The sequence below is a fragment of the Engraulis encrasicolus genome, chromosome 8 (genome assembly GCF_034702125.1).
Source record: "Engraulis encrasicolus isolate BLACKSEA-1 chromosome 8, IST_EnEncr_1.0, whole genome shotgun sequence".
NCBI lineage: Eukaryota > Metazoa > Chordata > Actinopteri > Clupeiformes > Engraulidae > Engraulis > Engraulis encrasicolus.
The window spans coordinates 2721328-2743827 of NC_085864.1; the positions used below are offsets into that span (position 1 = coordinate 2721328).

Sequence of the window (22500 nt, forward strand, 5' to 3'; positions counted from 1 at the left end):
AAAGCAGCAACGCAGGATATTTCAGAAAAGGAAAATGGATCCCCGTCCTCTGGCTCAGGAAATTCTTCCTCATCTGCCGGACTTTATGAAGTGTATCTGAGAAATGTTGAGCGATGGATGGCCAGATAACTCCAGCCAGAACATTTTTTTCCCCCTCTTCCCTTCTCTCCTGTCTTCCTCCTCTTCACAAATCTTTTTAGCGCTCTCAAACTGTCAAAAAGTCTTTTTTTCTGTGGTGGTGTAGGTGGAATGGAGGAAAGCTTTGAGGGGTTCTCAAGGTTTGAGGGGTGGATGGTTGGTTTGGAGGGGAGCTTGTAGTGAATCATCTCGGGAGCAACCCACACTACACTGACAAGTAGTGATCAGGCCAGGTCAGCTGCCATGATGGACGTGATAAGGGTAATGTTATGTAAGGGTTAACATTCGGCGAGAAGGTCGCTACCGTGGAATAGCAGCACGACAGAGAGAATCTTTAGACCCCGACGCGGAGCGGAGGGGTCTTGTTCTCTCTGAAGTGCTGCTATTCCACAAAGCGACCGACTCGCCGAAAGTTAACCCGCTTATTATATGGATATACTTAAATGATTCACACATGGCGGGGACATTTCTTTAGACCTATATAATGTTAAGATTGTTGCTGCGCAAAACAAAACAGTGCCGTTGTGGAACACCGCTAGGCAACAGCTAGGTAGCCAGGACAACAGGTGTTGTCTATCACAGCAGCTGATTAGAGTGACAAAAGACCGGACCCCCTGCGGAGTGATATGAAACATTCGCTTTAGCCACTGACTTGTATACAAGCCAGTGGCTTTAGCAGTGAACGTCTTGTTGCCATTGACAGCGGTAGCCAGGACAACGGGTGCTGTCTATCACAGCAGCTGATTAGAGTCTTGTTGAAAAGTCGCTTTAGCAGTGAAAAGTCTTGTTGCCATTGACAGCGGTCTGTTATAGACCAACCCGTCCGTTATCGAAAAATAACAGACGTCCGAACGTTGGGGAGCCCCGTTGAAATGAATGGAGCATTCGACAGATGACGTCACAACCATATAATAAGTCATGATAACTGTCACATGGGAACAATGGAGGTTGCCTGCCATGGCGTTTCAGAAAGCCACAGAGGGCTCGGAGGGGAGATGATGAAAAAATGAAGAGTGAAAAGCTCATGACATGGGAGATCATGGCGATGGCGATCATGGCATGGTGATGATGACACACCATAACGATGGCAACAGGTGACAAAGACAGAATGATCGTGATCGTCGGTGATGTGCCAACACGACGCCCCGCTGTGGCTGAGTCATAGAAACGTGTCTGCTGCTAACGGAACGCTGTGTTATGCTACCGCGACAAGCCGACGCAACAACAGCGCGCTTCCATCACACCGCCTGTGACAACAGCAAGCATCACATTGCCATGGAAACCATGGTTTCTATTTTCTTGTGTTTGTTTTGTCATTACTATGGCCTCCGCTAGAAGGCAAAGGTGCTTTTGGAGAGGTTGAGTGAAGGAATGTCAGAGAAGGAGAGACAACAGTGAAAAAACAGAGAGAGAGAAAAAGAGAGAGAAAGAGAGAGAGAAGAGATGCAAAAGAAAGAAAGAAGGAAAGAAGGAAAGAAAGGAAGGAAGAAAAAGTGGGAAAGAGAAAGAGTCAAAGAGAGAAAGAAAGCGTAAAAAAATAGTGAAAAATATAGAGCAATGGAGACCAAAGTGAAAGTAAACCTCTCAAGAGACCCTACACCTCTTTCCCCCTTTCTATCTCCCCCTCTCTCTCACACACACACACACACACACAAACACACACACACACTCCTTCCTATTCCCTCTGTCCAAGTGCTTTGTTTTAAGGGTGTCTCGGAGGGGCTTAACTGGTGCGCGATCCACCACAAACATGCAATCGGCCATCTAATTGGCTGGTTGAATAATCACCCCGCGTCCCTGCTGCCTCCTCAGAGGTCTGGGTGGGGAGCAGAGACACTAACACACACATTCAATCACACACACACACGACACACACACGCACAATCACACGCACGCACGCACATACACCCGTCTGAGGCCCCTGGAGTTGAGGGAAAGCTCGCCTTTTACTGTCTGCTTGTCTGCTTTGATTCCAAGTCAAGTCAAGTCAAGTAGGTTTTATTGTCAATTTCTTTACATGCACTGGTCATACAAAGAATTTGAAATTACATTTCTTGCTTTCCCATACAGACATAGACTAATTAAGGTAAGGACATAGACAGTATAGACATAGACAGTACTTATACATGGACTTAAGACAGTATGATTAAAAAGAAGTGCTGTGCTGTTCTGTGCTGTGCTGCGCGGGGTTTGTGCGCTTGTGTGCCCCGACGCACATTTGTGCTGAAGACAGCGATGCAAATAAACAACCGCCCCTTACCACCCACTCACACACACACACACACACACCCCAACCGATCTTAACACAACCTCACTACACAGACACAGACACACACAGACACAGACAAGCAGGTGTGTAGACTGTGTACCAAAACTCGCAGACTGCTGCACGCACACACTCATATTCACACATTCACACACACACACGTATACACACATACACAAATGCACACATGCGCGCACACACACACACACACACACACACACACACACACACACACACACACACACACACACACACACACACACACACACACACACACACACACACACACACACACACACACACACACACACACACACACACACACACACACACACGCACACACAAAAGCATAACCGTATACGCAAACACATACCGTAGGCTGTTGCGCGCACACACACATACACTCACATTCTCTGACTTGCACACACACATACACACCTCTGCTCTCCTGTTGGCGGGCGGGCTGCTATTTGCATTGGTGTCTAATTCTGAAAGAACAGCCTCCTTTTGTTATGGATATTTTGGGATGGTTATCAGAAGAAAATGAGAGAAAAATACGGCAAAGATGAAACACAAAGAAAGCGGACGGATCTCTCTTTCTCTCTCCCTCCCTCTTTCTCTGTTTCTTTCACCATCTTTCTCTCTCTCTCTCTCTCTCTCTCTCCAGAGGAGCTGACTGAAAAAGTCAGAAGGGGCTGTTGCACTTACACATCCCCTCTTTTTAACACGTGGTGGAATAACCTCGCACAGTACAATTCTTCTTTTTTTACCCTTTTCCTTTTATCGTTCTTCTAAGGTCCCACTTTTTTTTACATTTTATTTCTTTCCAGCGTTTCGCTTCCACAAAAGCATTACCCATCAGTCATTGTTTTGGATGTGGCTCGCCTCAGCAGTTATAAGGGCAGAGACGAGGCCCGACATAGAAAGGGAAAAAAAATAAAGAGATGGAGAGAAAAAGAAAAAAAATATATAACAGGGTGGGAAAGGGAAGGTATTCAGTGAAAGCACATTAATTTTGTGCTTTAGTAGAGCAGAATATATTCTGACAGACAGTGTGCTTTTCTGGGTGACCTTACTGTGATCTGCATGCTGCCCTACAGTAGATCACACACACGCACGCACTCACACGCTCGCACACACACACGCATACTGGCTGCTGCTGGCTGGCTGGCTGTGGCTTACTTGACGGCTAAACGAAATTTGAAAAGAGGATGATCATAATGTATTTTCAGCAATGATGACATAGGACTTGTTACAGTAGGCGTGTGTGTGTGTGTGTGTGTGTGTGTGTGTGTGTGTGTGTGTGTGTGTGTGTGTGTGTGTGTGTGTGTGTGTGTGTGTGTGTGTGTGTGTGTGTGTGTGTGTGTGTGTGTGTGTGTGTGTGTGTGTGTGTGTGTGTGTTAAGGGGTGTATGTGTGGAGGGGAGCTGGCTGGCTAACTGCCTAGCTTGCTGTATAACTGGCTGGTTGGCTGTGGTGCACTCGCTGGAAACTCAAAATGGGGAAACGTAATGTATTTTCAGCAACGGGGACATGGGACCAGTGATAGTAAGCGCAACCTAATAGGCAAAACCATCTCCAAAATGTCCATATTTTATATCCATAGTTTATATTTTCAAATGTACCTGCATTTAACCAGATAAACAAATCACGTTGAGATAAACGTCTCGTTTTAAAGTGAGTCCTGGCCAAGGTAGCAGCACACATCACAGACGCAGAGCAAATAGAAGACATTAAAGTTAATGTAAAATACAGAAATAAATATATAAAACAAAGGTTCTAAGTTAGAATATCTCAGCTGATGAACAGCACCTGGCAGGTGCAATGGCAGAATTAATCTACAAAAGCTAAACAAATATACAAACCCCATGAATAAAATAAAATGATAACAAAGTAATTCCTACTGCCATATAAAAACATTACTTTCTTTCTTTTTCTTTTTCCATGAAGCGAAGGGGTGGTGGCAAAGTAATGGATAGCTTAAGTAAATCAGAACGAAAACATTCAGCCTTGCTTAGCTTTGTCACAAGTCAATATCTCAATTCATGGCAAGAAATGTATATGTGGATACAGGTACATCTCTACTTCTATCCATCTTCCATTCATGTTTTATACTTAAAAATCAAAAAAAGGGTGGACTGTTCCTTTAATACCATGGCAGGAAAACACAACAGGCACTGAAATTGTAAAATGTTAAGTGCAAAAAAGAAAACCTCTCACTTGAAGAAAAAAAAACATGGAAGGTGTGGAGCTGCAGCTCACAGGCCTCGCCTTGTCGTGCCGTGCCTAGTCTTGGCGTGAGTCTGCATGTGTGTAGGAGGGGGACAAATGGCATGGAGGCGGGGCCCGATAATTTAATGTTCCCAGGCAAGCAAAGTGTTTATGACTGGAGAGAAGAGAAGAGAAGAGAAGAGAAGAGAAGAGAAGAGAAGAGAAGAGAAGAGAAGAGAAGAGAAGAGAAGAGAAGAGAAGAGAAGAGAAGAGAAGAGAAGAGAAGAGAAGAGAAGAGAAGAGAAGAGAAGAGAAGGCTGTGAGGCAAGGGGGCAAATTGGCAGCTCGGGCCTTTTACCAATTAGGTTTTTGTTAGCGCCTAAAGACAGGCGGCTCTGCCTGCCTGCCACAAACAGGGCACACACATGCACACACACACATACACACGCACACGCAGGGTCACTGGCTCAGCTTTGGAGTATTGTAATCAATATGGCCTTTTAGAATGAGCACGGAGGGGTTGGTGGATGGTGTGTGTGTGTATGCACGTGTGTGGCATGTGCAAACTGACTGCGCGTATATGTGTATTTGTGGATGAGGCAGGCGTGCCTGATGAAGCACACATCCCTCTAAATCACATAAACACGCACAGGCACAGGCACAGGCACAGGCACAGGCACAGGCACAGGCACAGGCACAGGCACAGGCACAGGCACAGGCACAGGCACGCACACCCACACACGTACGCACACACGCACACGTACGCACACACGCACACGCACGCACACACGCACACGCACACGCACACGCACACGCACACACACACACCGGTCTGGAACAGGTATGGTATGGTGATTAAGGGTACTGATGAGCCTAATAAAATCAGCACTGACCTGGAGAGAGAGTGAGATGGAGAGCATGGCCAAGGCTGTACTGCCCACCACTCGCCAGGCCAGCAAGGCTGTGTGTGTGTGTGTGTGTGTGTGTGTGTGTGTGTGTGTGTGTGTGTGTGTGTGTGTGTGTGTGTGTGTGTGTGTGTGTGTGTGTGTGTGTGTGTGTGTGTGTGTGTGTGTGTGTGTGTGCGTGCGCGCGCGTGCGTGTGTGTGTGCGTGCGCAAGTGTGTGTAAGCGCCTGTGCCTGTGCATGGGTGTGTGTAGTACGTGTGCACAGGGAGTATATGTGGGGTTGGGAGTTCCCAGGCAGGCAAGCAGGCCAGGCAGGAAGGCAGGCAGGCAGGGAAGGCTGAACCAGCGTGCCTCTCCTGCTGAATCCTAATAAGGAGTGCTGGTAGGAGAGAAAGCGGTCTTAAAGCCAGTCTATTGATTGATGCATCTTGGGCCCAGCATTCCACGACTGCCCAATCTCACCACCAGAGAGAGAGAGATATGTTCTCGTTTCTCCTGAAATGACCAACAATTTGCCAACACACGCTATTCAGTGTCACAAGGTCTCTTTCAGGGTGATGAAATATATGTTTACCACTGTACATGGCTGGCAAAGTTAATGATGCGTACAGTACACAGTACATTTGAAGTCGTCAAAAATCAAATTACATTTTATTGCACATGACCAAACATGTGAAACTGATCATCATGTTCAGAAGTATTTAAAATCCTTTGAGGAGTAAGCATTTCCCCCTAGTTTTTCTAGAATATGAACAGTCAACAGCTCCTATAGCGCAGTTCTAAACATGTGTATATAGTTACTGCTCAACGGGTTAAAATTATCACACTATGAAGAAATGACAACATCTGGGGAAAAAAAAACCTTCCTTTGTATGTTTTCCTTGTATACTAGTGACCAAGCAACACGAAATAGAGGTGAGCTTTAAGAATGAGGCTCACAAAATCCCCACCATTTTGGTTCCTGCCTTGTAAAGAAAACATTCATGCTTTCTGTGGACCACAGGGTAAAAATTGAACAACAATAGAATCTGATTTGAGATCAAAGTTCTCATTACCTCTGTGCTGTTTCTTTTGGTTTCAGATCCATTTTATATTTGCAATAGCAGTTAACCTCCTCACAGCCCCATGGCTTCTTGGGAGCCTGCTGCAGTGTGTGTGTGTGTGTGTGTGTGTGTGTGTGTGTGTGTGTGTGTGTGTGTGTGTGTGTGTGTGTGTGTGTGTGTGTGTGTGTGTGTGTGTGTGTGTGTGTGTGTGTGTGTGTGTGTGTGTGTGTGTGTGTGTGTGTGTGTGTGTGTGTGTGTCATTCCGTGCTGCTGGAAATCCATTATTGAGTCGACACCTGTCCCACAATAGCAAATAGCCTTCCTCCATATTTTTAGCAGGTCTATTTTTCAAGCCCTGTTGGTGAGTTTGGATTTACTATGGAGACCGTGGGACAGGAGATGTGCCCTGTCTGTGGCATACGTAACAGTGCATTTGATCTGCCACCGAAACAGTTAAAATATCTGTTATCAGGTGAAGGGGCTTTGGGACATGCAATTGCATGGTGCCAAACCACATTGTAAAGTTGATGCAAAACCAAACTGAATTGCATGTTGATGATGGCACTCTCCAAATAAATAACAAAACAAAATAAAAAATCTAAAATGAAATTCACATTGGCAATGTGTCATGGCAGCATTTGGGGCTAGGAGGAAAATGACTTGTAAAGGGTCAGAAAAACATCCGATTCTAGAAATAATTCTGATATGTATAATCCAGGTGGGCAGGTAGAATTCACCCATCCCATAATTGCACAATTTCATACAGAAAAAAACAAACCTGCATGGACACACACAGACACACCCGCACACACAAACTCGCACACACAAGTCTACACCTAGTAATGCAAACATATGTCAGTCGCTGTGCCAAACAATGAGCACACTTCTGAGGGTCATAACGTGCCATCAGCACACATATCAATCGCTGACAGCGCACGTTGTACTTTACCAACAATGTTTGGCAGGGATCTGCGATAGCAAGACTGAGGTACGAAGCGGGAGTATGTCCCGGAGTACGAACAGGACTTGTCTACTGAAAGAAGGTTTGGATAGGAGGCGAGGGGTTAAGAGATGAGAGGATGGGAAGAGAGGATAGGAGAGAGGAGGGTTTGGGGTTCGTGATGGGGGTTGAGAATGGGTAGATAGGGTGGGGTTGGAGGATGGCGAGGAGAGGACGGGGGGCAGAGATGCAGGATTAAAAAAAACAAAAGAACACTGAAGGCTAAGGCATCTGTCAAAACATCGACGTCGGCTGAATTTTAATGGCCAGTGTTTAGGGGTACGCCGTTTAACTTGAGGGAGAAACTCGCATTGGATTTTTTCTTCTTCTATTTCTCTCGCCTACCCCACTACCTAACGTCAAACACAACCAAAAAAGTTTTTGAAAGATGAAAACAAAACAAAAAAGCTATTGCAAAAAAGAGAGGGAAAAAAACAAAACAAACAGATGTGTATGTGTGTGTAGGGTGTGTGTATGTGTGTGTGTGAAAAACACGCTATGTCAGCTAGGGACTGTTGAGCAGATCGTGATATCCTTGAAAAGGTAAAAAAGTTATTGGGGTTTTTTTCAAAAAAGAAAATACCAACTTACTGAGTCTTCCGGGCTACACATGATGTTTTTCTACATGTGTGCGTGCACACATGCTTGTGCGCAACTCTCTTCCCCCTCCGCCTTCGACACCACTGGAATGTAAGCACGAGGCTCGGTAATAGTCGCGGTAGCACTCGAGTAAACAGCATTGATTTGCTCGGAGGGAACGCGTCTGACGACACCCACTAGACGTCTCTAGACTCCCTGCTCGCTCTCTTTCTCTCCATCTCTTACTCTCACTCTAAACATCTGTTCTTTCATACGTATACCATACCATCCCAACCTTCCTCTTGTCTCCCCTCAACTCTTTTTCTCTACTTCTCCCCCCCCCAACATCAACCTGAAATAAATCCAAAGACACTGGGGCCCCTCTTTCTTCTTCCTATTGCCACCGCAACGCACACACACGCACACACATACACGAACACGCACATTCACCTTTTTCACAATCTCTTTCTCTCTCTCTCTCTCTCTCTCTCTCTCTCTCTCTCTCTCTCTCTCTCTCTCACATACACACACTATTCTCCCCACCCTCACCAATGCACCTGCACACACACACACACACACACACACACACACACACACACACACACACACACACACACACACACACACACACACACACACACACACACACACACACACACACACACATTCTCCCCCAAAAACCGTAGTGGCACCACGCCGTCTAATAAGCGAGCGGTGAAAGCGAGAGCGGGGCGACAGGCTGCGCTTTAATGAAAAAGCACTTTGGACACCTATGGACTCTTCTTGTTTACCTCCCTTTGCCTCTGAGTGGCACTTTCATCTGTCTTCGCCCCTAATTGGATGCTCTGCTGCTGGCTGCCGCTGCCGCTACGGCTGCTCTTGTTGCCCACACTGCCGCGCGAGACGCCACAGCCACAGCCAGTCACCAGGCGCCTGGCGTGATGTGGAGAGGAACTCTGGGGGTGTTTGCGCGCAGTACACACAAACGTACGCACACACACATACTGTACATGCACAGAAGCACGTGCACATACTGTGACGGAACACTGGGGGTGTATGCGCGCGCGCACACACACACAAAAATAACCACACAGGCATGCACAGATACGTGTGTGTGCCAGCGCATGCAAACACACACGCACACGTGTCTGCGCACACACACATGGCACACTGCGTGAGAACACTGGAGGAGTAAGCACACACGCGCACATACACACGCACACGAAAGGTAACAAAGAGCCAGAAACCCATTTACCTTTCGCTTGAGAAAGTGCACAAATACCTACTGTGTAGGCTCAAACACACAAAGACAAAAGCCATTTGCCTTCTGTATGAGAAACACGAGTCACCGAAAGACATGCGTGAAGTGCATACACAGAAACGCACAGATGCACAAACACAGACACAACACGCACACGCACGGAAGCACGGACACACAAATGATCACAGACAGATGCAAACCGATGTTTACCCTGCCTCTATATTGATGACACACACTTCCTTTGCCCTCTGAGCCATTTTCATGTCTCTCCTCTCCCCTCTCCTCCGAACATCCGCCCCACCCACTTTCCTTCCCTTTCTCCCCCTTGCGCGTGCAAACCCCCCCGTCCCTCCAACCCACAAACACACACATCTTCCACTTTTCTCTCCTCTCTGTCTTCACACACCAATACACATGCCTCTCCTCTCCACTCCACTCCTCTCCTCTCCTCTCCCACACTCACTATATTTCCCCTCTCTTCCACTATCTTATTCCTAAGTATCAATATCTGAGCAGAGGACATCTCCTTAAACATCAAAAGCTTGCCAAGAGGTAGGAATTGAACTGAAGTGAAAAAAATAAATAAAAAAGATGAATAATACATGATAGCCCAACATGAATAAAAGTGCTGTGGGAAGCCTGCACACAAGAAAAAGTAAACAATCCCCCAAAGTTCATGTGCTGAAAGTAACGTATTCCAAAACGGCAGTCTCTGCAACTCCGTTCTGTATCATCTCTCCTGTTTTTTTTCTTCTTTTTTTACTTCAGTGCCCGCATTCTTAGTTTTTCACTCTTTTTTACTCTTTCCTCCCTGTTAAATAGCCTCCGTTGTGAGAAACCATGGTCACGGACTGCTTGAGGATGACCAACAGCACACACACACGCTTATACTCGTAGTCACACTCGACACACACACGCACACACACATGCACCACTGAAATTTAATCGGCAGTGTGCTTCCCTCCTTTTTTCCGCTTGAGAGAGAGAAAAACAAGGCAGCAGGAACCTTGAAACTGCTCAAAAACTTATTTTTTCTTTCTGCTTTTTGGGCTCCCAAAAGCACAGGACAGAAGCTACTGCACAGGACTACACTAGAAATGAGAGAGGGAGGGAGGGAGCGAGAGAGAGAGAGAGAGAGAGAGATAGAGAGAGAGAGAGAGAGAGAGAGAGAGAGAGAGAGAGAGAGAGAGAGAGAGAGAGAGAGAGAGAGAGAGAGAGAGAGAGAGAGAGAGGGAGAAAGAAAAAGACAGAGAGAACTGGACAACCAGAGATGGGAGAGGGAGATATGAAGGGAGAGGGAGACTTGGAGAGAATAAAAAGTTGATAATTCACTATCTTTTTTAGTTTTCAGAGAGGGGGACTGCCTCTTTGACCTGTGAGAATCTAACACAGAACAGCAAGAGACAGGTACTACATCAACATAACACACTACACACACAAACACACACATACTACACACACACACAAAAACACACACATACACACACACTTACACACACGCACATGCACATGCACACGCACACACACATGCTCTGTCTCTCTCCTCCCCTCACTATCTCTCTATTTCTCAAAGCAGAGTAGCCTTGAAGCCCTCCAAAGCCCCCCAAGGTGAGTGCCATGGACCAGGACCCTCTGGTCATCCATGCTGCTGCTCGGCTGTCAGCATCTCAGGGCATTAAACATGCAGGAGGCCCCCTGCTCTGAACCTTGTTAGCCAATGACGGACTTAGCTCTTCCACACACAAGCACACACACACACACATTTGTACACAAGCACACACACACATGCACTCGCACACAAATGTACACGGACACAGGGCCCCTGAAAGCTTTGGCCGGGCCCAGGACAAAGTCATCTGAAAGGGCCCCCCAGCCGAATAGACACAATGGAATGAGGACCTAAATTTCGGCCCCCTCTCTCCCTGGGCCGGGACAACTGTCCCATTTGTCCCCCCTGTCAGCACCCCTGCATGGACATTATGTACAGTACACACAGACACTCTCACACACACACACACACACACACACACACACACACACACACACACACACACACTCACACTCACACACACACACACACACACACACACACACACACACACACACACACACACACACACACACACACACACTCTCTCTCTCTCACACACACACACACTCTCTCTCTTTCTCTCACACGCGCACACTCTCTCTCTCTCTTACACGCACGCACGAACGCACACGCTCACCCACACGCTCACGCACACGCTCACGCTCACGCACACGCTCACGCACACGCTCACGCACACGCACACACGACCCACACACGAACACACATTGATGTGGGGAGCTGGAGGGATCAGCGCTGAAATGGATGCACCAAGGCCAAGGGTTCAGGGGTTAGTGGTGCAGGCTGGACAGGTGAAGGTTGGGGAGGGGAGACGAGTGAGATATGGGCCTAAGCCCCCTCACAAGGTCGAGGGCCAAGGTTGGCCGACTCGACAAGCTGAAAGCCAGCAGCGCTAATACGGGTGTCCATGCCATGATTCCATGTGCCCCGAGCCTAACAATGCAGCGCATGAACGCAGACAGACAGACACCATTAGGCCACCAGCAACCGAGCACACAGTGTCTTTCGTGCCATAGGTTTTAAAAAAATTACAATATACAGAAAGAAAAATGGGGGAGATATTGAGATGGCACAAGAATGTAGAGATATAGAGACCCATAGAGAGAGAGAGAGAGAGAGAGAGAGAGAGAGAGAGAGAGAGAGAGAGAGAGAGAGAGAGAGAGAGAGAGAGAGAGAGAGAGAGAGAGAGAGAGAGAGAGAGAGAGAAACACAGAGACATAAAAACAGAGAGACTGAAGCAAAGACAGACAGAGAAAGAGAGAGAGAGAAAGAGAGAGAGACAGAGGGGGAGAAACAGAGAGACAGACGGAAACAGAGAGACACAGACAGATAGAAAGATAGATACAGACGGAGATGGTTGGGGAAAACGCCTGGTGTTTGATGGGTGTATCAAAGCAGGGGAGCGCCAAATGTGCTGCATCCGAGGTGACTGAGCGTCTGGGGGCATTCATCAGACGCAAACACAGACGGAAACCTGGCGAGGTTTGTATACACAGACACCTGCACCAAACAACCCTTGAGTGCTTGATAGAGCAGACCAACCGCAGAGACACACAAAGGCACAATAGTACACACACACACACACACACACACGCGCGCGCGCACACACACACACACACACAACAATTCAGAAACACACATACACGAATACACAAAAGTGTACACAGAAATACAGAAACACACAAACACAAATACACACAAGTATAGACATGAGCAGACTGTTTATCAGCATCTGAAGTTGAAAAATGAAAACACCAATTAGACTGTTGACAGATGTACAGCATGCTGTGTGAATCTCTTTACGGAAGCCACGAGGTCAAATGGAATGGCATCAAACAACATTAATCAATGAACATTTTAATTCCAAAAAACAAAAATAACAACAACTGATAGTAAGCCAAATAATTTCCCTTGTCCAAATTAATGAATATATTTACTCCTTGATATAATATCAAGAGATAGACCTCTCTCTCAGCTCTCCCACCGCCTGTTAGCGCTCCACCATTGCGTGGTGTTTGTAGCAGACAGCGACTAAACCTTTTTTGCAATTAGAGTGCGACAAGGCCTTGGCCTTGGCCAACATACTGTTATTCTGGGGCCCTGGGTTCGATTCAGGGCCGAGGTCATTTTCCAAATCTCCCCCATCCCTTCATTCTCACTGTCAGAACAAATGCCTTAAAAGATAAAAAAAATACTTTAAAAAGAGAGAAAAAAGAGAGAAAGGAAAAGAGAAAGAGAGAGAGAGAGAGAGAGAGAGAGAGAGAGAGAGAGAGAGAGACATGAGCAAGAAAAGGATACTTTCCCGGCATCTCAACACCCACACGATAGTCCTGGTAGCTGTTGGTGGGATGGAAGTTGAAGACGAAAAGTACGTTGGCCCTCTCGAAGACGATGACCTTGTCCCCTTCGTGTTTCTCACTGATAAAAGCCTGCATATGGATGAAAGGCACACAATGTAGCTTTTTAAAAAAGGAAAAAAATACGTGGACAGGATAAAATGAGTACATCTCAGAGCGGAGCAAAAACTATAAATATGTATGACGTGAAATGAGAGTTCATTTTTGAGATGCGTATTACTTTTTGCCATGCACTAGCTTGCTTTTGACCGTGCTGTAATGAGCGTGTGCGTGCCACAAGACTAGACATTTCCGTTGCATTGTATAAAGCGTCCACTCCCCAACAGAATATGTATTCCAGTTTGAGAAAAAAATACATATTTTTTCTTTTTTCCCTACCTTTTTTGGTTTGGGGAAAAAGATTCCTTCCCTTACCTGAATAAATCCATTATACACAGCCACAAATAATTACTGCTGAAAAGCCAGTGAATACATTCAAATTAATATTCCCAAGGTTCATTCCATTTCAGGATGCAAATTATGAGGGGTCTGCGGCAGCCAATTATTGAAAATGCACTACTCTGGCTGCAGCCAAACTAAAACTTGCCGACCTCGGCTGTATGAGAGCAAACCCAAATACCAATCACGAGGGCATCTATTATAATGGGGGCTGGTGGGCCTGCACAGCAAAGATTCACAGTGTTTATTCAACACTGATATAGTTGGATGAACATGATCAGTGTTAAACTTGACTTTGTACGTGTTGAAATAACACTGCAGCCTTCCATGTGTGCCTGCCTGCCTGAGTTGCTTTCAGTTGGTGCTGCTGCTGTTGCCGTCTGCTGTGGCATTGTCTGTTTGAAGGAGAGCCCTCTTTCCCTATACAGCACACTGGGTCGGCTCATTCTGTGTCTGAATCGCTCTATTGAGGATGACCATATGGCCACAGGGGAGGCGGGTAAAGCTAGTTATTACCGTACAGCCATACAGGATTTCACAGTACTTTTCACAACTAATTTGAAGCTGCTGCCGTTTGCTGCGGCCAAACCAATGTGCTCATACATCTTTCCCACAAATGTCAAATATTACCGCCGAAAATGTACTTTGGGGAGAGCGAGCAACTGACTGCGTTAGGAGGAGGACGAGGTTTAACAGGGTGGTATTGTCCACTAGAAGAGCTATACCGCACAAAGAGTCTTCTTTTTCTCGGTCAGGCTATTCTGTGTCTGAATCACTCTGTTGGAGAAGACCGTGGGATCACATAGGAAGGAGGCAGGTGGAGGAGTATTACAGTGCATTCATTAAACCACAGGACAGCCACAGCTCACTATGTCCCAACAAATCCACGTAAAGAGTAAAACATCACTCTCACATACCTCAAGTAGAGGCACAGAATACGTTGGGGTGACCAACTGCTGATGTTAGACAGTTTCTGTACTACACAAAGGTTTTTTTTTATCCCTTGGCTAGTCTGTTTCAGAACCACTCTGTTGAGGATACACTATAGGAACAGGGGGAGGAAGGTGGAATCACCTAGTGCAGCACTAGCATATAGGTGTGTGTGTGTGTGTGTGTGTGTGTGTGTGTGTGTGTGTGTGTGTGTGTGTGTGTGTGTGTGTGTGTGTGTGTGTGTGTGTGTGTGTGTGTGCGCGTGCGTGCGTGCGTGCGTGCGTGTGAGTGTGGTCTGCTGCAGCAGATGTGTTAAAAACATCCCTCCCACAAACAAATATTACTGCAGTAGACGTCAAATGCATTGCAAAGGTCCTTGAGGAGAGCAACTGGCTGCATAAGGAAGCGTGATCATCATCGACTTTCAAATCTCTAATTGGTTCCCGACAAAGTGGGTGGAGTTCCCGATTTTTCCGGAGCTCAGAAACTATATTTCCTTTGCTCGTGGCCAGACTACACCGAATGCATAGCTAAGAGGGCGTACTAGGAGGGCGTAGCCTGGCTAATAAGAGAGGTCCACAGCAATGTATTCAGTGTCAAATTCAGTTTTTAAACTAAAATTTACAGTGACCATTAGAAAGCTGCTTCCAAATAAAATATTATTATTATTTTTATTATAGAAGCCAAACTGTTTCACAGTGTAATACAGGTCTTGATTAAGTAAAAACACCTGAGCTCATTTACTGTAACTACACCTGGCCGAAGATGTCAGCGATTATAGGAAAAACACAGGTAGAACACAGAACATATTTCTACAGGACTTGATTTAGTTATCCGTGAGCTCCGTGACTGTGACTGTGTGACTACCACTTTCCTAGTCCAAAGTGTTCCCATCCAGAGCCTAAGTAGTCTAAGGGGAGAGGCTGACACCGTGTGTTTACCTCAGTAGGGGCTCATACAAAATTCTTGGGTGAAGATGACAGGGTTTGTAACACACATCCAGAAAACAGGGAGAGCACAGAACTCTACCTCTTTCTATAGGCTATTTCTATAGGCCTTGATGTAGTTATCCTTGAGCTCTGTGACTGTGACCACTTTCCTTGACCAAAGTGTACACACATCTCTCCCAAATCGGAGGGTAGTCTGGGGGGAGACATTAGACACCATGTGTTTACCTCAGTAGGGGTCAAACACTATTCCTGGCCGAGGATGTCAGGGTTTGTAACAATCATCCAGAAATCACAGGTAGAGCATAGATTTTTTTTTTCTACAGGACTTAATTTAGCTATCCCCGAGCTGTACTCCTCAGCAAATGTGTATATACACATCCCTCCCAGTCTGGGAGGAGAGAGACTGAGACCATGCATTTACCTCAGCAGGGGTTTTACACTATTCTAGAGCGAGGATGTCAAGGTTTGTAACACACATCCAGCACACGGGTAGTGCTCTAAACAGAGCCATTTCAAGGTATTTGGGGGCCAAAGAGGGACTTGGGGCCCCATTTTGCTCTTCAAACTACTGGAGAGGGCCCCCCTCAAGAGAGATTTTGACATTAGTATCATTGCACTTGTCAGTCATTGATTTTAGGGAGGTCTTGCCTCACTCACAGAGTTGTCATTGCTGTCATTTGACATAAACAAGGGTCCCTTTCAGCTGGGGGCCTTAGGCATTTGCCTAGTTTGCTTTTGTGTTTCTTTTGTGTTTGCTCTAAACATCTTTTCTATAGGGCTTGATTTAGATGGCTCCAGGCGTTGAGCTTTGTGCTTTGTGACTGTGACATCTGAAAGTCTTCATTAGTGTCTCTAGTCACCAACTCATCACCTCTTAATTTTATTCTTAGGGGACAAACACACCAATCTGTTACGGCAAACACATTTAAATAAAAAATATATAAATAAGTAAGCGCCCCCTCCTCCCTGATTAACTGACATATCTTCCCGGAAAATCTTGTGCCCCCCCCAACACATGCACACATAATATAGACACAGAGCACCCACACAAACGCACACACACACACACACACACACACACACACACACACACACACACACACACACACACACACACACACACACACACACACACACACACACACACACACACACACACACATGCTCGCTCTCCCAACGAAAAAAAACAAAAACAGACGTCTGGGGCCAGTGCAGTGGCGTGCTGGTGCACGGTGCTGTCAGTTTCTCCACACCTCAATGGGATTGGGCTGCCAGATTCCTGCGGCGCGCGCTAGCACTAACGTGCCATTAGCCGGGATTATCAATGTCACCGTCGGCCCCCTATTTATAGCCAACGCTCCCCCACGGCCAATTTAGGCGGAAAAGAGAGGGGAGGAGAGGATCGCATGGTACTTGGGGGGGTGTAGGGAGCGGAGAAGAGAAGAGAGAAGAGAAGAGAAGAGAGGAGAGGAGGGGGGAGAAGGGAAGATGGCACGGTACTGAGCGGCAGAGATAAGGGGCTGCAGCGATTGGACGCGCTGACAGAGGAGGTCGGACGGGGTGCTTCATGGGGTGGGAGATTGGGGTGAGTGTGGGGTGTGGGTTTTGTGTGGTGAGCATTTCAGGGGACTGCATACTATCTTGCTGCTATAGGGGTGTCAGCAAGCCAGGGATGGGGTCTGGCGGTGGTGTTGGAGTGGGGACGGAGATCTGGGGGTGGGGTGGTGGGTGGCGTGGGTAGCATCGGGGGTGCGTGGGGGTGGTGGGGTATGTTGAGGAGGATAGGGGTTCCGGGTTGACAAGCACCTCCTTTAAAAAAGAGGGCATGTCTGCACATTCGACTACCCACAGAAAACTGTCAAAACAGGAGCTCTTTGGGGCTTTGTGTTGTGTTGCCTTGCATTGTCCTGCACACGGCGTAGTCGCATCTCATTACAGGAGCATAATAATATGTGACAGCCAGGTTTGAAGGAGAGAGGGAGAGAGAGAGAGGGAGAGAGAGCGAGAGAGAGAGAGAGAGAGAGAGAGAGAGAGAGAGAGAGAGAGAGAGAGAGGGTGGAAGAGGGAAGAAGGACACAGAGAGAGAGACGGGGAGATGGGGAGAGTAAAGAGCAAGGCTTGAAGAAGAGAGATAGAGAGAAAAAATGAATAAAGATGATAGAGATGAATAGACATGAATAAAGGGGGAAAAGAGAGCAGGAGCAGAATGAGATAGAGAGAGAAAGAGAAAGAGCGAGAGAGGAGAGAGAGAAAAGAGAAGGAAAAGAGGAAATGAGAGATCAAGAGGCAGGAGAAGAAAGAGGAAGGGGGAAGTAAGGGAGGGGGTAGAGGACAGAGGGAAGGATGCGTAAAGTGAGATGGAGAAAAAGTGAGGTCATGAGAGAGAGAGAGAGAGAGAGAGAGAGAGAGAGAGAGAGAGAGAGAGAGAGAGAGAGAGAGAGAGAGAGAGAGAGAGAGAGAGAGAGAGAGAGAGAGATAGGAGAGAGAGAGAGAAAATGAGAGTATCATGGTGGTATCATAGGGACTGTTGATTGGGCCTCAGGATGAGTTTACAAGGGGTGGTGGGGGCTGGCCAGTATGTGTGTGTGTGTGTGTGTGTGTGTGTGTGTGTGTGTGTGTGTGTGTGTGTGTGTGTGTGTGTGTGTGTGTGTGTGTGTGTGTGTGTGTGTGTGTGTGTGTGTGTTGAGTTTACAGGGGCGGTGTGTAGGGATGCTGTGTGTGTGTCTGTGTGTGTGTGTGTGTGTGTGTGTGTGTGTGTGTGTGTGTGTGTGTGTGTGTGTGTGTGTGTGTGTGTGTGTGTGTGTGTGTGTGTGTGTGTGTGTGTGTGTGTGTGATGTGATCTCTGCACTAACACTGGCAACTGGGGGCTTCGGCAAAGGGGGGCCTGCTCCGCTGCCTGCTTTGAAGCCCACTGCTGAGCCATCTTCAAAGTGCCAGGCACACATCGATGCGCCGTAGTGAAGTCAAGTCCTTGCATGTTTTCTTTTCTCTATTTTTAAACGTCCTCCCTCCTTCCTTCCTACTCTCTCCCTCTCTCTCACCCTCTCCCTCTCTCTCTCTGTTCTGCCTGGGCGGAGATTTGGGGGGTTATCGCCGTACCAGGATTGCCCACCAGCCTGCCCACCCGTCTGCCTCAATGTCTGGGGGCTCAATAGGTGACTGTGGTGTGGGGGTCAGTAAGGGGTGGCGGGGGAAGAGTTGCTTCAAAAAGAAATACAACAACAACAAAAAATTCCAGCAGGCAGGCTGGTCAACATACTATATTTGATCATACACTCACCAGCACACACACAACCGCCCACACGCAACACACACACGCACAATGACACAACAATAGTGTATAACCAAGTGCTCTGCCATGTCTCCTTAAAGAGCTGATGCTGTTGAGTAAATAGCAAAATGAGAGGGAAAACTTTCCTGTGACTCTCAGCTAGATGACCGCTAGATACCACAGCATCAGCTAAAAGTACTTACTGTGTCTTAGCTGACCCAATGCAAGATCAAATATGTATTTTTTAAGATACACAAGTGTGTGTGTGTGCATGTGTATGTGTGTGTACTTGTGCTTGTGTACTTGCCAGCATGTGTGTGTGTCCTTCCCGTGTGTGTGTGTGTGTGTGTTGCAAGTAGAATGAGTCAGCTGTATTACCTTCTAATGCACTTAATGTCAGATGTAATCTATCAGTGCGTGAGATCAACTCACTAGCCCATTGTATCCAAAGGAATACACACACAAGTGTGTGTACTTGCCCACACACATATATGCACACACATACTGTATAAATGCATGCACACGCACACACACACACGCTCGCGCACTCGCACGCACGCACGCACGCACGCACGCACACACACACACACGCACACACACACACACACCTGCTGCCCCGGCACTCACTCGCTTGTGTGCCATAATCATGAGAGAACAGTGGTCTGTGTGTGTGCGCGTGTATGTGTGTGCGTGTGTGTGTGTACAGCACAAGGTCATGGCACCCTGCTGACTGTCTTGGCTTAATGTGGAAAAATGAGCCTCGACCGCCTCAGCGAACACTTCCACCCCTCCACTGCTCCCTTTCCCTCTCGCTTACAGGGCCTTCCTCTCCTCCTCCTCCTGCTCCTCCCTTACTTTACTCAAAACAGCCTCTGCTCTTCCTCCCTACATCTTTTTCCTCCTCGTCATTCCTCTCCCCTCCTTACCTCCTCTTGCTCACTCTCATCCTTCCAATTCATCCTCTTCTGTCTTTACTCTTCTTCACCTCATCCTCCTTTCCGTCTCGCATACAGGATCTCTCCACCTCCTTCTCTTCCCGTCCTTTCCTACACCCAGTCTCTCTTCTTCCAGCTTCTCCTCCTTCATCTCACTCTCTTCACCCTTTCTGTCTCGCACAGGGACTTCCTCTCACCTCCTCTTCATCTCACCCTCCCTTCCTCACTCTCCTCCCTCAACTCATGCTTTTCTTTCTTTCCTCTTCCTCACCTCATCCTCCTTTCTGTCTCGCATACAGGGCTTTCCTCTCCATCTCCTCTTCCTCCCTTCCTCTCCTTCTCCAAGCCACTCTTCTCACATGCTCTACCACTCTTCTCTTGGCTCCTCATAATAACCACATTCTCCTTTCCTGCTGTTCCTGCATGCCTCTCCTCCTTCATCTAGTTCTCATCCTCCTTTCCGTCTCACATACAGGCCCCTCCTCCTCCTCCCTCACTTCCTTCCTCTTCTTCCTCCCTGCCTCTCTTCCTCATGCCTCTCATTACACTCCCCTCCATGCCATCTCCTTCTCCACATTCTCATTCCCTTTTCCCTTTTTCTTCTTCTCCTTCTGCTCCTTCCGCCTCATGCCTTCCTCTCTCCTCTTCTGCTCTCTCTCTCCTCTTCTTCCTCTCTGCTTCTCCCCCTCCTTTTTCACCTCAACTCTCCTCCACCTCCTCTTCATCTGTCTTTTCTCCTCCTCCCCCCACCTCTCCTCCACCTCCTATTCCTTGCTTCTCCTCCTCTTCCACCTCCTTTATGCTTCTCTTCCTTGTCGTCAATGCAGCCAGTGTAAGGATGCTGCTACACGTCCTCCAGACTTTCCTCCTGGAAAATCGGCATTGGTCACGGCCTGGCACGGGGATGAAACACTATTCTCCACTTACCACATTGCATAAGACACCGTAAACCCAGACTGGACAGACCAATATAAGCATCATACTCTTTACCATAAGTGCTTTGTCCTCGGGTCATAGTGGCATCTATGGTATGTAGGGAGTTGGACAAAAAATATCAGTATCACAATATATCGCGCCCTTCCTGTGACAACACCGTAATCGGCAGGGTGGCTTTAAAAATCTATATTTAATTTCCTACATCAATTTAATACATTTACTACTTCCATGGATACTTGGAAATATTGTACGTGACTGCGAGGAACTTGGGAAGTGGAATAATTCAGACACTACTGTGAATGTTTACAGTGCTTCAAAACCAAGTTAAAAATATTGCAGCTATTTTATTAAACCTCACTTTCTGGTGATTTCTTTTTTTTAGTTAAACATTCTGATATAATTGCTGCATTATTGTGTTGTGATGTGTACATCATCCCAAAATCAGTTTACTGGAATGCTACCAGTATGACGCACAATCATACTGTACATACAGTACAATGACGAACTGTCATGCAAGTGCTCTGAGTGAACTCGGAACGTGCTATAAAAATCAGACGGACTTATCCAGACAAGTGAGTATTCAGCAGGGAACGAATCAGACGGACTTATCCAGACAAGTGAGTATTCAGGACGGAACATATATTCGTGAGGAAACATAGAGTATACACAAATGCATCCATGCGGTTTGGTCTTCTCATGCGCAGGACAACTTTAACAAATGCAGACACTTTCAAACACTCTGCTCTTCTTTTCCGCAAGTCATTCTTGTCTTCGCAAACACAGAGATCCACAATTGGATTTCCGAGACACTCGTCCAGGTTTGCACAGTTGAACCGCTGTCTTCCATAAAACCAACTTTTTCAATAAACACACAAACTCTGTCGCAATTTTTTTGTGTCTCATGCACACAAATCATATCCAATTTCCTCCCTGCCTATGTACACATACACACTCACACACACACACACACACACACACACACACACACACACACACACACACACACACACACACACACACACACACACACACACACACACACACACACACACACACACACACACTTACACACACTTACACACACACACACACACACAGAAAATCCTCACAGTTAAGCATAGGCACACAGACACACTCACACGCAACACATATACACACATGCACACGCACACATACATACAGACAGACACGCGTGCACATACAGACAGACACGCGCGCACACACACACACACACACTGACACACGCGCGCCACACACGAATACATGACTGGTCTGCATGATCCCATTACTGTCTCAGTGGTTAGTGTCACGCCATCCTCTGACGGCAGCCCTCCCAGCGGTAGACGCTCCTGACATGAATCCAGCTGAAATTACATTTAGAAAAATGGGAATGGATTGGATTCCGTGTGTTACTCAAGCGCACACCGAGATCTCGCAAAGCCAGCGAGAGACTGCATGCCTTTTTCATGGCTGGAGAATACACAGTTTTTCCTCCCTGTTTTTGTGCTCTATTGCACGAGAGAGACAGGAAGGAAGACGGGAGAGATAAAAGGAAACAGACAAAGAGAGAGAACGACAAACAGAGAGAGACAGACAGAGAGAGAGAGAAGGAGGAGGAGGACAGAGGGCAAGAGGGAAAGATGGAACGGAGGACAGACGGTGATGTGAAAAA

General features: G+C 47.0%; 1 protein-coding gene across 3 annotated transcripts in view; it reads right to left on the minus strand.

The window, feature by feature from the left end:
- The window catches only part of gbe1b (glucan (1,4-alpha-), branching enzyme 1b), a 228502-nt gene that overhangs the window by 34781 nt on the left and 171221 nt on the right, over positions 1–22500 (minus strand). Inside the window, exons 14-15 of one of the 3 annotated variants that reach the window (XM_063204808.1) lie at positions 22118–22192; positions 13310–13440 (exon numbers count right to left, since the gene is read on the minus strand). In XM_063204808.1, the coding sequence (XP_063060878.1) occupies positions 13310–13440; positions 22118–22192 (206 nt within the window). Of the gene's footprint in view, positions 1–13309; positions 13441–21877; positions 22193–22500 lie in introns of those variants that run through there. The other 2 variants (XM_063204809.1, XM_063204810.1) reach the window with 2 other exon arrangements.